This window comes from Dipodomys merriami, unplaced genomic scaffold (genome assembly GCF_024711535.1).
Source record: "Dipodomys merriami isolate MVZ:Mamm:240054 unplaced genomic scaffold, mDipMer1.0.p SCAF_142, whole genome shotgun sequence".
Classification (NCBI taxonomy): Eukaryota; Metazoa; Chordata; class Mammalia; order Rodentia; family Heteromyidae; genus Dipodomys; species Dipodomys merriami.
The window spans coordinates 2,220,656-2,232,844 of record NW_027202738.1 but is presented as its reverse complement, the minus strand read 5'-3'; the positions used below and the strand labels follow the sequence as shown (position 1 = coordinate 2,232,844).

Genomic DNA, 12,189 nt, shown 5'->3' with positions numbered 1-12,189 from the left:
CCGGGGGAGGGTAGAGCTGGCTGGGGCTCTCCAGGGATTGGTGGCACCCGTGGGGGTAGGAGGGGGTCCTGGAGGGGTGGAAGGTTGAGGAGTGGGAGCTGGGCCTGCAGCCTGGCTTTTTCTTCCTTGGCCCTCCAGGTCGAGAGGCAGGGTCAGGCCATGGTTGGGGTGGGGGTCAGGCTAGGGTAGACACCAGACTGGGGTAGGTGTGAGGCTGGGCTGGAGTCAGGCTGGGGTGGGGGTCAGGCTGGACTGGGGTAGGGAGTCAAGCTACGGGGCTGTGCTGCGGGAACCCTCAGGGTCTCCCTTCCTGTCTCAGGGCGGATGAAGTCGGCCTGATTATGACAAACCTGGAGAAGGCCAACCAGGTGAGGCGCCTCTGCCCCAGGGAGGGGGCTGGAGGGCGGGAAGGGTACACAGGAGGGCTGTGGGGCTGGGGATGTGACAGAAACACCTGGAGGTGCAGACACCTGGCCCTCTAGCTCTGAGCAAGGCCTCCATCAGCACTGGGGTCAGGGCCGAAGTCCTTGGAGGCCTGTGTCTGGAGCCCTGTCTGTGGTGGTCAGGGAGATGATGGAGGTGGAGTCCCGGGTTGCCCCCACGCACCTCTTACCCCCAACCCTGTCTTCCCCAGAGAGCCGAGGCCGCCCAGCGGGAGGTGGAGAGTCTCCGGGAACAGCTGGCCTCCGTCAACAGCTCCATCCGCCTGGCCTGCTGCTCCCCGCAGGGGCCCAGTGGGGTGAGATTGGGGGCCAGGCAGAGAGGAGGGGGTCTCAAGGCGCCAGTAGGTGCGTGGTGGTTTGTGATTGTGGAATTGTGCACAGGGGATTGTGGGAGTCTGAGCATGCTCAGCTGGCATGCTATGACCTTCTCCTGCCCTTCTAGCGGAAGATACGATGTAGCCATGCTTTCTCATTTTTCTTTTCTTTTTTTTTTTTGGGGGGGGGGGTGGTCCAGTCGTGGGGCCTGAACTCGGCCTGGGCGCTGTCCCTCAGCTCTTCAGCTCAAGGCTAGCGCTCTACCACTTGAGCCACAGCGCCACTTCCGGCTTTTTTCTTTTTGCTTATGTGATGTTGAGGAATCGAACTCAGGGCCTCATGCATGCAAGGCAAGCGCTTTACCACTGAGCCACCTTCCCAGCCAAAATGAAGAGGGACTTTTTTTTTTTTGGTTGGTCGTGGGGCTTGAACTCTGGGCTTGGGCGCTGTCGCTGTGCTCTTCAGCTCAAGGCGAGTGCTCTACCACTTGAGCCACAGTGCTACTTCCATGAGCCACAGCACCACATCCTCACATTTTTCAAGCTCAAGTTTCCAAGAAAAAAAAAGCCTAGTATCTCTCCTGGGGGACCCCTGACCACTACCACCACCCCCTCCAAGAATGCCCGGCACCTTCTCAGACCAGAAGAGGGCCATGCCATTTGGGGGGGGTCCAACAGGGGGACTGAGCTAAACAGCCGGGCGCAGTGCAGTAATGGTGGTGGCCACCAGGGGTCTCTGTTGGACAGAGTCTGGTCAAGTTGGGATGGGATGGATGGTTTTCACTCCACTGGTCACTTCTCCTCCCCCAGGGCCCATGCCATACCTCAGTTTCCTCATCTACCCAAGGATCTAGTGCCAAGAACCTAAATGCAGTTCTGGGTATATGCCCAGTAAAATTTGGGTGTTCCTACTATCGTTAGTGCCTGTGTGAGGTTTTGCTCAAGTGGCTCTCGGAGCACATGACTTGAGCAGGTGTCCTGGCAAGATTTCCTTTTGTGTGCCTCTGCCATGCCTGTGTCTTTCTTTTCTTTTTTGCCAGCCATTGGGGCTTGAGTTCTGGGCACTGTCCCTGAGCTTTCGTAAGCTCAAGGCTAGCACTCTACCACTTGAGCCACAGCTCTACTTCTGGCTTTTGTAGTTAACTGAGGATAAGAGTCTCATGGGCTTTTCTGCCCAACTGGCTTCAAACCATGATTCTTAGATCTCAGCCTCCTGAGTGGCATGAGTCATGGGCATCTAGAATGTCTCTGTATTTCTGTGTGCATGTGTGTCATTGTGAGAATTCAGAGAAGGGGTGAGGAGGGGGGAGTCCTGGGATGGGAGCTGGTCGGCCGGGGGTCATGTCTTTGTCCCAGGAGGCAGTGTGTGGCTGTCCACAATGGAGGGAAAGGACAAGAGAGTAGGCTGATTGTGCGCCAGTCCCGCCGAGGAATCATGGAGAGGAATCTGCCAATGGCTCTTAATTAACCCCATGGACCCAGCAAATGCCTGGCTAATCAGCCACAGGGATTGGGCTGGTTTGGGAGCTGAGCTTTTCTGAGCACTGCGGTGGCGCTCGATGCTAATTAATGTAATGTATTAATGGCATCCGCTTCCTGTTTTAATTGGCATTTATCTCCGTGTAGAAGGTGGGGTTGGAAGTGGGTGGGGAGGTTCCCGTGGGCTTTGTTTTTATTTGTAGTGGAGACGGAGGCCAGCCTGACTCACAATCCCGAGCAGCAATCTCTCCGTCTTCATCTGGGTCAAAGGAGCCATTTCCTAAAACCTGGAGAAGCAGTCGGGAGGAGGGCGCCACCAAAGTGTGAGCTGCAGCTGCAGATCCTCAAGTCTGACTGAGCTCACTTGCCCAGGACGGGACAGGACCTAGATAGAAAACCGAGGGCCCGGGCGGCTCGTGCCTGTCATCCTAGCTACTCAGAAGGCTGAGATCTGAGGATTGCTGTTCAAAGCCAGCCTGGGCAGAAAAGTTTGTGTAAGACTCTTATCTCTGATTAACTACTCAAAAACTGGAAGTGGTGCTTTGGCTCAAAGTGGAAGAGTACTAGCCTTGAGTGCAATAACTCAGGGACAGAGACCAGGCCCTAAGTCAAGCCACAAGACTGACAAAACAAACAAAACAAACCTTTTACCTTTATCCACTTCCTTTTGTGGTGGGTTTTTTTTTCCAATGCTGGGATTTGAACTCAGGGCCCAATGCTTGCTCAGCAGATGTTCTACCACTTTCTGCTACACACATACCCAGTCCTATTTTTCTGAGTCCATGTTGTTTTGTGTGTGTGTTGTTTTTGTATTAAGGGTTTTTGTGTGTGTGTGTGTGTGTGTGTGTGTGTGTGTGTGTGTGTGTGTGTGTGTGTGTGTGTGTGTGTGTGTGTATGTGTTGATACAGGAGCTTGAATTCAGTTTCATATCCTCACTTAGCTTTTCTGCTCAAGGCTGGTGCTCTACCATTTGAGCCTCAGCTCTACTCCCTCTGGCTTTTTGGTGGTTAATTGAGGATAAGAATCTCTTGGATTAGTCTGCCCTGGGCTGGTTTTGAACCTCCATCCTCACACCTCAGTCTCCTGAGTCTCTGGGTCACAGGCACGAGCCCGGCGGCTGAATGACCGCCAAGCACCTGGCACATTGGGTTGTTAGGCTTGGAGCCCCACCATGGGTCTAGGAAGGGTGGGAGTTGGGCGGGGCGAGCAGCCCTGGCTTCCCACTCCTGTCTGGCAACCCCTCAGCACTGCTCTGCCCCCAGGACAAGGTGAGCTTCGCCCTGTGCTCGGGACCTCGGCTGGAGGCTGCGCTGGCCTCCAAGGACCGCGAGATCCTGCGGCTGCTGCGGGACGCGCAGCACCTGCGGCACTCCCTGCGAGAGCTGGAGGAGGCCTCGGCCAACCAGATCGCCGACCTGGAGCGCCAGCTGGCGGCCAAGACAGAAGCCATCGAGGTCGGTCCCGGGAGACCCGGGGGGGGGGGGGGACCCCAGCCGGTCGGCTGGCGGGTCACTGCCTTCAGCCCTGGGCCAGCCTCACCAACTTTGTTCCCTCTTCTAGAAACTGGAAGGAAAGCTCCGCGCCCAGTCTGATTATGAAGAAATTAAGACGGAGCTGAGGTACAGTGCAGGGTGGGGACAGGGGTCAGAGTTCATGCCCTTTCCCCTCCCACCGACCCACATTGCTGTGTCTGTCTATACACATGCATGCCAATGCCAGCACTTGAACTTGAGCTTTTTTGCTCAAGGTTAGCACTCTACCACTTGAGCCATACCTCCACTTCAAGCTTGTTGGTAGTTAATTATAGATGAGAGTCTCTTGGGCATTCCTGCCTGGGTTGGGTTTTTTTTTTTTTTTTTTTTTTTGGTCCGGTCCTGGGGCCTGAACTCTGGGCCTGGGCGCTGTCCCTCAGCTCTTCAGCTCAAGGCTAGCGCTCTACCACTTGAGCCACAGCGCCACTTCCGGCTTTTTTCTTTTTGCTTATGTGGTGCTGAGGAATCGAACCCAGGGCCTCAGGCATGCAAGGCAAGCGCTCTACCACTGAGCCACCTTCCTAGCCCCCTGGGTTGGTTTTGAACCATGATCCTCAAATCTCAGCCTTCTGAGTAGCTGGGATTATAGGCATGAGCCACCGGCGCCCTACGCTCTGCTGTCTCCTTGCTGCTGGTCCTTGGTACCACTAAACGGGTCCATTTCAGGCCAGGCAGGCATGGTGGCTCACAGCTTTTCCTTCAAGAGCAGTGGGTAGGGAGATTTACGAGGGAGCTGTCTTTATGGGTCAGACTCAGGGTCCGGGGGTCACCAGATGCAGCCATCTCCAGGGAATGTGGCAGTCAGTTAACAAGCCAGCGACTCGAGGCTCTGGGGTGGCCGCAGGGCCTCCCACTGGCCCCTTGGTGTTGGAGGAAGGAGACAGTATGCCACAATTGGCTGAAACCATAATGCGGGGGGCTGGGGTGCAGCTCAGAGGTGGCTTCTCTGGCATCCGAGAGACCCATTGTGGGCCACCGTGGGAGCTGGGGGCCTGGGGAGGGCTCCCTGTCAGGGTTCTGCTGATCTCAGCCCCTCCATTTCTCCCTCAGCATCCTCAAAGCCATGAAACTGGCCTCCAGCTCCTGCAGCCTTCCACAGGTGAGTGCCCTACGCTGCCCCTGACCCCGTGCCCTCGGCCCCACTTCCTGTCTCCCCAATGCCCCCACCCCGGAGCCCCTCAGCCCCACTTCCTGTCTCCCCAGGGCCTGGCCAAGGCTGAGGACTCCATGCTCATAGCCAGGGAGACCTTCTTCCCCGCACCCAAGTTCCTGCTAGACAAGCCGGTGCTCCTGGCCAGCCCTGGTAGGGGGAGCTCTGGAACCTGGGCCGGGTGGGGGGCTGCCTGGGGTCCCCCACCTTCTCCCAGTCCTAAGAGCCAGGGAGTGGGAATGTGGTGATTGAGCCCCCTGACTTGCCCCATGTCCAAAGTCACCCAATCTGAGACCTCGCACCCCAGACCCTAGTCTAGCAGGGAGGGCTTTGGGGTGAACTCAGGGAAGAAAGGGGCTCACTGTACCCCATAGCCAAGCCCTGGGGATGACCCATTTGGTCATTGCTGGTTCCCCAAAATGGTCTGCTCCCTGTAGGGGCCCCATTGCCTTCCAGCCTCGCGACTTGTCCAAGACTCTTTTGCTGCCTGTGTTTCCTCACCTATAAAGTGGGGTGACGGGGGTGCTGCGTGAGGGAGGGGGTCCCCGGGTAGGCACAGCGCAGCGCCGGGGTGGGGTGGTTGCTGTTCCCTGCCCTGGGCCACGTGCAGTGCCCACAGCAGCTGTGGGGGTTAAGCACCCTGTTGTGGGGGGCTCTGGATGCAGGGCTGGAGAATGGGGGGACCAACTGCCAGCAATGGTGGTCATAGACCTATAGCCCTCCCCGCCCCCTCCCTCTCCCCTCCCTCTCTGAGCTTCTGTCCCTCCTCTTCCCTGTCTCTCGGTCCCCCCCCAACTCATTCTCTCTCTGTGTCTCCCCCCAACTCCCCGTCGCTCTGCCCCCTCTGTGTCCGTCTGTCCATCCCCTGGCGTTCTAGAGGAGGATCCCTCTGAAGACGACTCCATCAAGTGCTCGCTGGGCACGGAGGCCCCGTACCCCCCGCTCCCCCCGCCACAGGAGCTGCCCCCTCCACCAGGCCCCGAGGACCCCCTGTCACCCAGCCCCGGGCAGCCCCTGCTGGGCCCCGATGGCGCGCGGACTTTCTCGCTGTCTCCCTTCCCCGGCCTGGCGTCAGGGGACCCGCTGCTGCCCAAGCCCGTCCCCTCCCCGGCCGCCTTCAAGGGGGAGGCCGGCGGCCTGCTGGTGTTCCCCACAGCCTTCTACAGCGCCAAGCCCCCCCCGGCCCCCGCCACCCCGGTGCCCGGGCCGGAGCCCGCTGGAGCCCCCGAGCCGGCCGATGGAGCCGGGCCTGCGGCGGAGGAGGAGCAGCTGGACACGGCGGACATTGCCTTCCAGGTGAAGGAGCAGCTGCTCAAGCACAACATCGGGCAGCGCGTGTTCGGCCATTACGTGCTGGGCCTGTCCCAGGGCTCGGTGAGCGAGATCCTGGCCAGGCCCAAGCCCTGGCGCAAGCTCACAGTGAAGGGCAAGGAGCCCTTCCTCAAGATGAAGCACTTCCTGTCCAACGAGCAGAACGTGCTGGCCCTCAGGACCGTCCAGGTGCGGCAGCGAGGTGAGCCGCTGCACGCGCCCCGCACCCCACACGCTCCCCCCCCCCCCGCACCCCGCCGCCCTGCCCTCTGCCCATGCTGCTGACCGACCAAGAGGCTGGGTCTGTCCTTTGAGCCTCAGTTTCCCACAGGTGAGATGGCCTGGGCAGTCAGGGTGCCTCACAGTCACGCTCGCCGCAGCCCTCGGTTTCCCCACAGAGCAGCCTCCAAGGGAGACAATGACACTACCCTGAGTGCGGTGCTGCCGTCTGTCTGTCCTCTCTGCCCTCCTCCTGGCTGTCCGTTTTATCTTTTTTTTTTTTTTTTTTTGGTGCCAGTCTCAGAGCTTGAACTGTGTGGTCCTGGGCGCTGTTCCTGGGCGTTTACGCTCAAGGCTAGCGCTCTACCACTTGAGCCACAGCTCCATTTCTGGCCTTTTGGGTAGTTCATTGGGGATCAGAGTCTCATGGACTTTGCCACCCAGGCTGTCTTTGAACTATCATCCTCAGATTTCGGCCTTCTGAGTAGCTAAGATTCCAGCAAAGTGCTGGTGGCTCAAGCCTGTCATTTTATTATGCGTGCATGCGCACACGTATGCCATTGCTGGGACTTGAACTCAGGCCCTGGGTGCTGTCTGTGAACTTCTTCACTCAAGGCTGGCGTTCTACCACTTGACCTGTGGATCCACTTCTGGCTTTTTGCTGGTTAATTAGATAAGGGTTTCACAGGCTTTCCTGCCTGGTTTGGCTTTGAACTACAGTCCTCAGATCTCAGCCTCGTAAGTAGCTGGGATGACAGGCGTGAGCCACTGGTTCCCAGCTATTTATTTTATTTATTTATTTTTACTTTTTGCCAGTCCTGGGACTTGAACTCGGAGCCTGAGCACTATCCCTGAGCTTCTTTTGCTCAAAGCCCGCACTGTACCACTTGAGCCACAGTGCCACTTCCAGCTTTTCCTGTGTATGTGGTACTTGGGAATCAAACCCAGGGCCCTGTGCATGCTGGGCAAGCGCTCTACCACTAAGCCACATCCCCAGTCCCTGTTTTATTTTTAATTCAAAGTAAGCGGGGGTGTGGGGGCATGCACCCCTTGGCCTCCTGCCCCTCGGGAGGCAGGCCGAGGCCAGCCTGAAGTTGGGACCAAGGCCTTCTTGCCTTCCCAGGCAGCATCACTCCAAGAATCCGCACGCCGGAGACAGGCTCAGACGATGCCATCAAGAGCATTCTGGAGCAGGCCAAGAAGGAGATTGAGTCTCAGAAAGGGGGTGAGTACCGGCTGAGGCCCCCAGCGCCTTGGACTAGGGAGGGGCAGCGCCTCGCCCACTTTTAGTCCATTCCAGAAATCCTAAGTGTGCCATGTGCCAGAGCTTCCACAAGCACAAAGCGTGCATGCCACCGCTCAGATACTGGCCTCGGTCCCTGCTGCCTTCACGATTAAATATCATCTTCCTGCCCCTTCTGTCTAACACGAACCCACTATCATCCCAGCCAGCACCCCCCTCCCCCCTCCCCCCCCAGGGCAGAGCCTCTGCCTTCCCCAGACTCCTGCTTACACCTTCCTACTCGCTGGTGAGCCACCTCCTCCAGGAAGCCCTCTACCGGGTCCACATGGATCGGTTCCCAGAAGTCACCTGTCGTGATCATGGCAACCAGACAGACTGGTCACGACTGCTGGCTCTGTGGTTTGTGTGATCTTGGACATGTTACGTAGCCTCTCTGTGCCTCTGTCCACTCATCTTTAAGATGGAGAGCGTGTTGGCACTGTGTGGAGATCTAGTGAGAGCAGAGGCAGGCAGGAGCCGGCACGTAGAAGGTGCTGCAGAAATAGTGACAGCAAAAATGACGGGCATGACTCCTCTCCCCCCGGCCTGCGCTGTCCCTCCCTTGGATCTGAGAGCTGCAGTCCCAGCCCAGCGCAGCCCAGCACAGCTCCTGAGCTGGAGCCAGGAGGTTGAGCGAGGATGATCCCCACCTCTCCTTGGGGTCTTCTGCCCCCTGGTGGCTGCATGGAGCACATGTGCGGTGTTGTGGGATGACCCAGGGCCCAGACTTAGTAGAGGCCAGGAAAACTGTCCCCACCCATGCAGGAGGAAGGGCCCTTCTCAGGAGAGGAGGGGGTACCTGTCACAGGTGGGGGGGAGGAAGGGGGGAGAACAGGTCAGCTGTCCTTGGTTCATGACACATTGTAGTAGAGTGTCATGCACAGCCCCCTGGGAGTGCGTGGATGTATTTACTCCTTCTCCATTCACTTATTCATGTGGCACGCTGAACCTCCGAGGCTGGAAAACACCCAGGGCCCCAGACCCCCCACAGCGTACTCTGTTTTTCCTATTTCTCCATTCGTTTGCAGTTTGTTGAAATGGTTTTTTCAGTAAATGACACTGGTTATTTTGCTTGCTTGGACACTTCGTGTGTCTTCTTCGCGGACTTGCTTTTTTGCCCTGTCTTGTGTTCTTAAGATTCGTGCTCTAGCCAGGCACCAGTGGCTCACGCCTGTCCTCCTAGCTGCTCAGGAGGTTGAGATCTGAGGATCTCAGTTCAAAGCCAGCCCGGGCAGGAAAGTCTGTGAGACTCTGATCTCCAATGAACCACCAGAAATCTGGAAGTTGTGCTGTGGCCTAAGCGGTAGAGCACTGGCCTTGAGCTGAAGAGCTGAGGGACAGCGCCCAGGCCCAGGGTTCAAGCCCCAAGACTAGCACATAAACTAGAGGGGTGTCGCAACTGGTAGAGCACCAGCCTTGAGTGAAAAAAACGAGCAAGAACCCGAGGCCCTGAGTTCAAGCCCCAGTACTGGTGCCTGCGCACACTCACGCGCACACACGTGCCCACACTCACACACGTGCACGCACACGCACGCTCTAGCCGGTCAGGTCGCCCAGCTGTCGGGGCTGAGGCCCGAGTCGGGACGGCGGGGTGGCGGGGTTGCGGGGTCCCGCGTCCTGACCCGGCCCGTGCGGTCCGCAGGCGAGCCGGGCGCGGCGGCGGCGGGCCCCGCGGCGGCGGCGGCGGCGGCGGGCAGCACGTCCGAGGCGGCCATCCGCGGCATCCTGGAGCGCGCGCGGCGGGAGATGCAGGCGCAGCAGCGGGCGCTGCTGGAGCTGGAGGGCGCGCGGCGGCCCGCGGCGTCGCCGCCGGAGCCCGAGCCGGGGCCCGAGCCGCCCGCGCCCGCCGTGAAGCTGGAGGAGGGCGGCCCCGCGCCGCGGCCCGCGCTGTCGCCCGCCGCTTTCGTGCAGAGCATCATCCGCCGGGTCAAGTCCGAGATCGGCGACGCCGCCTGCTGCCTGGAGCCGCCCTGGGCGCCGGGCCGCGCGCCCGCCTCGCCCGCGCCCTCCTCCGCCTCGTCCGCCTCGGGGCCGCCCGGGGCCCGCGGGGCCCGCGCCGGCGACCGTGACGAACCCGACGACGAGGCCGAGGACGAGACGCGGCCCGAGCTCAAGGCCGAGGCCGCCGAGGCGCCGGGCGGCACGCCGGGCGGCACGCGCGCCCCGTTCCCGCCCTTCGCGCCGCGCGCGCTGCGCCCCACGGTGCCGCCGCTGACGCCCGAGCAGTACGAGCTGTACATGTACCGCGAGGTGGACACGCCCGGCCTCACGCGCAGGGTCAAGGAGAAGCTGGCCAAGAACGGCATCTGCCAGCGGGTCTTCGGGGAGAAGGTGGCGGCGCGGGAGGCGGGCACACCCCATCCCACCCACCTACCTCCAAGTCCTGAGCTCCACTCACCTGCCCCCTTGACCTGACTGCTCTCCTGTCCCCTTACCTGTCCACCTGTCCCTTCACCTGTCCTCCCTTCTCCCCTTACCTGCCCCCTCACCTGTCCATCCACCTGCCCCCTCACCTGTCCTCTTTCCTCTCCCTTTACCTGTCTACTCTCCTGTGCCCCCAGGTGCTGGGCCTGTCGCAGGGCAGCGTGAGCGACATGCTGTCCCGGCCAAAGCCCTGGAGCAAGCTGACGCAGAAGGGCCGGGAGCCGTTCATCCGCATGCAGCTGTGGCTGTCAGACCAGCTGGGCCAGGCGGGGGCTCAGCCGCCCAGCGCCGCCCAGGGTGAGCGCACCCCTGGGGCTTGCAGTCCCGCAGGGTCCCCTCCCCCGTGGCTGCCGCCCTGGGGACCCGGCCCCCACCACCTCCCTGCGCTCATCCCTCCTCAAAGGACAGCGGCCAGCAGAAGACACCCCATGCCCCAGCTTTGCCCACCAGTGAATGAGGGGCCCTGCCACACACAGGGTCTGGTTGGTCTCAGCTGCACAGGTTCAGCACCCAGCACAGAGCGCCCCGCCCTCCCCTCTGCCCCCCACCCGACACCCATTCCTCAGGAGGGGTGGCGGGCTGAGCTTTGTAGGGTGAGGAAACCGCCCCAGAGAGTGCCCTGGAGCTCGGGTACCCTGGCTTCCTCCTGCTCTGCGGGGCCCTGGCGGCCCCCAGCGCACACCCTGTGGCCTAGCGCAGGCCACCCAGTCTGCGCAGTCTCTCACTCAGCCTTTTCCGCTCAAGGCGGGCACAGCGCCACTTCTGGCTTTCTTGGTTGAATGGAGTCTCATAGGCTTTCCTGCCCAGGCTGGCTTTGAACTGTGATCCTCAGATCTCAGCCTCCTAAGGAGCTGGGATTACAGGTGTGAGCCACTGGTGGTGGTGCCAGGCTTAGTGATAGTAACTCTGGTCTCTTGGTTAAGGGATTGCCACCGTGAGTGACTGAGATGCCCAGTCTCCCCAGGGAGATGCAGGGCACCTGGAAGTGTCCCCAGGGTGGGTCCCTTCCTTGCAGGGGGTGACCACCCTCTGTCTCTGTGGTCCACAGCCAGTCCCCTGGAGCTAAGGTCTTCACCATCGCCACCCCCAAGCCCCACGGGGCCAGAGAAGAGCTCCCCAGAGCCCCTGAGCCTCTCTCTGGAGAGCAGCAAGGAAAACCAGCAGCCTGAGGCGCGCCCGGGCACCACACCCACCGGGAAAACATACTCCGGCCAGGCCGTAGGGGGCATCCAGGAAATTGTGGCCATGTCCCCCGAGCTGGACACATACTCCATCACCAAGAGGGTCAAGGAGGTGCTGACAGACAACAACCTAGGTATGCGGCCCAGGGTCAGGGAAGCTGCCCCTGCCTGCCCAACTCCCACCAGCCTCAAGGAGAGTGTCAGGGGTGGGCGTGGGGGCTGAGGGAGGGGAGTCCCCAGGCCCTTGAATCCAGCCCAGAGTGCCAGCCGGTCAGCCTTGGTGCCTGGGCATGGTAGTGCACACCTATAATCCCAGTTCTTAGGAGGCTGAAGCAGGAGAAGGGTGTGTGTGTGTGTGTGTGTGTGTGTGCGTGCGTGTGTGTGTGTGTGTGTGTGTGTGTGTACGTACGTACGTACTAGTCTTGGGACTAGCACTCAGGGCCTGGGCACTATCCATGAACTTCCTTTACTGGAGGTTAGCCCTCTACTTCTTGAGCTACAGCTCTACTTCTGGCTTTTAAAAGAGTTTTGGAGAGCAGGGAAGGTGGCTTCGTGGTAGAGTTCTTACCTAGCATGTGTGAAGCCCTGGGCCCAATTCGTCAGTACCACATACGCGGAAAGAGCCAGAAGTGGTGCTGTGGCTCAAGGGGTAGAGTGCTTTGAGCAGAAGCAGCTCAGGGACAGCGCCCAGGCCCTGAGTTCAAGCCCTAGGACTGGCAAAAAAAAAAAAAGCTCTGAGAAGCCAGGCGCCTCGGGCTGCAGGCGGCCAGCAGATTGCTGGGTCAGGAAGGCCGCGGACAACTGCAAGAATCTCCCCGCTTACTCCAGAGCCACACGATCAAGGTTGTGGCTGT

General features: G+C 60.1%; 1 protein-coding gene across 14 annotated transcripts in view; it reads left to right on the top strand.

Annotated features, from left to right (window-relative positions):
* The window catches only part of LOC138826396 (homeobox protein cut-like 2), a 125,430-nt gene that overhangs the window by 107,535 nt on the left and 5,706 nt on the right, over positions 1-12,189 (top strand). For all 14 annotated transcript variants that reach the window (XR_011371700.1, XR_011371701.1, XR_011371699.1 and 11 more), the window contains 11 exons: positions 320-368; positions 635-739; positions 3,499-3,690; positions 3,797-3,855; positions 4,819-4,867; positions 4,972-5,071; positions 5,796-6,431; positions 7,572-7,673; positions 9,373-10,061; positions 10,292-10,451; positions 11,203-11,469. Coding sequence is in view for 11 of the 14 variants with exons in the window: in XM_070021524.1 (XP_069877625.1) it covers positions 320-368; positions 635-739; positions 3,499-3,690; positions 3,797-3,855; positions 4,819-4,867; positions 4,972-5,071; positions 5,796-6,431; positions 7,572-7,673; positions 9,373-10,061; positions 10,292-10,451; positions 11,203-11,469 (2,408 nt within the window). In the remaining 3 variants the exon portion in view is untranslated. The remainder of the gene's footprint in view (positions 1-319; positions 369-634; positions 740-3,498; positions 3,691-3,796; positions 3,856-4,818; positions 4,868-4,971; positions 5,072-5,795; positions 6,432-7,571; positions 7,674-9,372; positions 10,062-10,291; positions 10,452-11,202; positions 11,470-12,189) is intronic.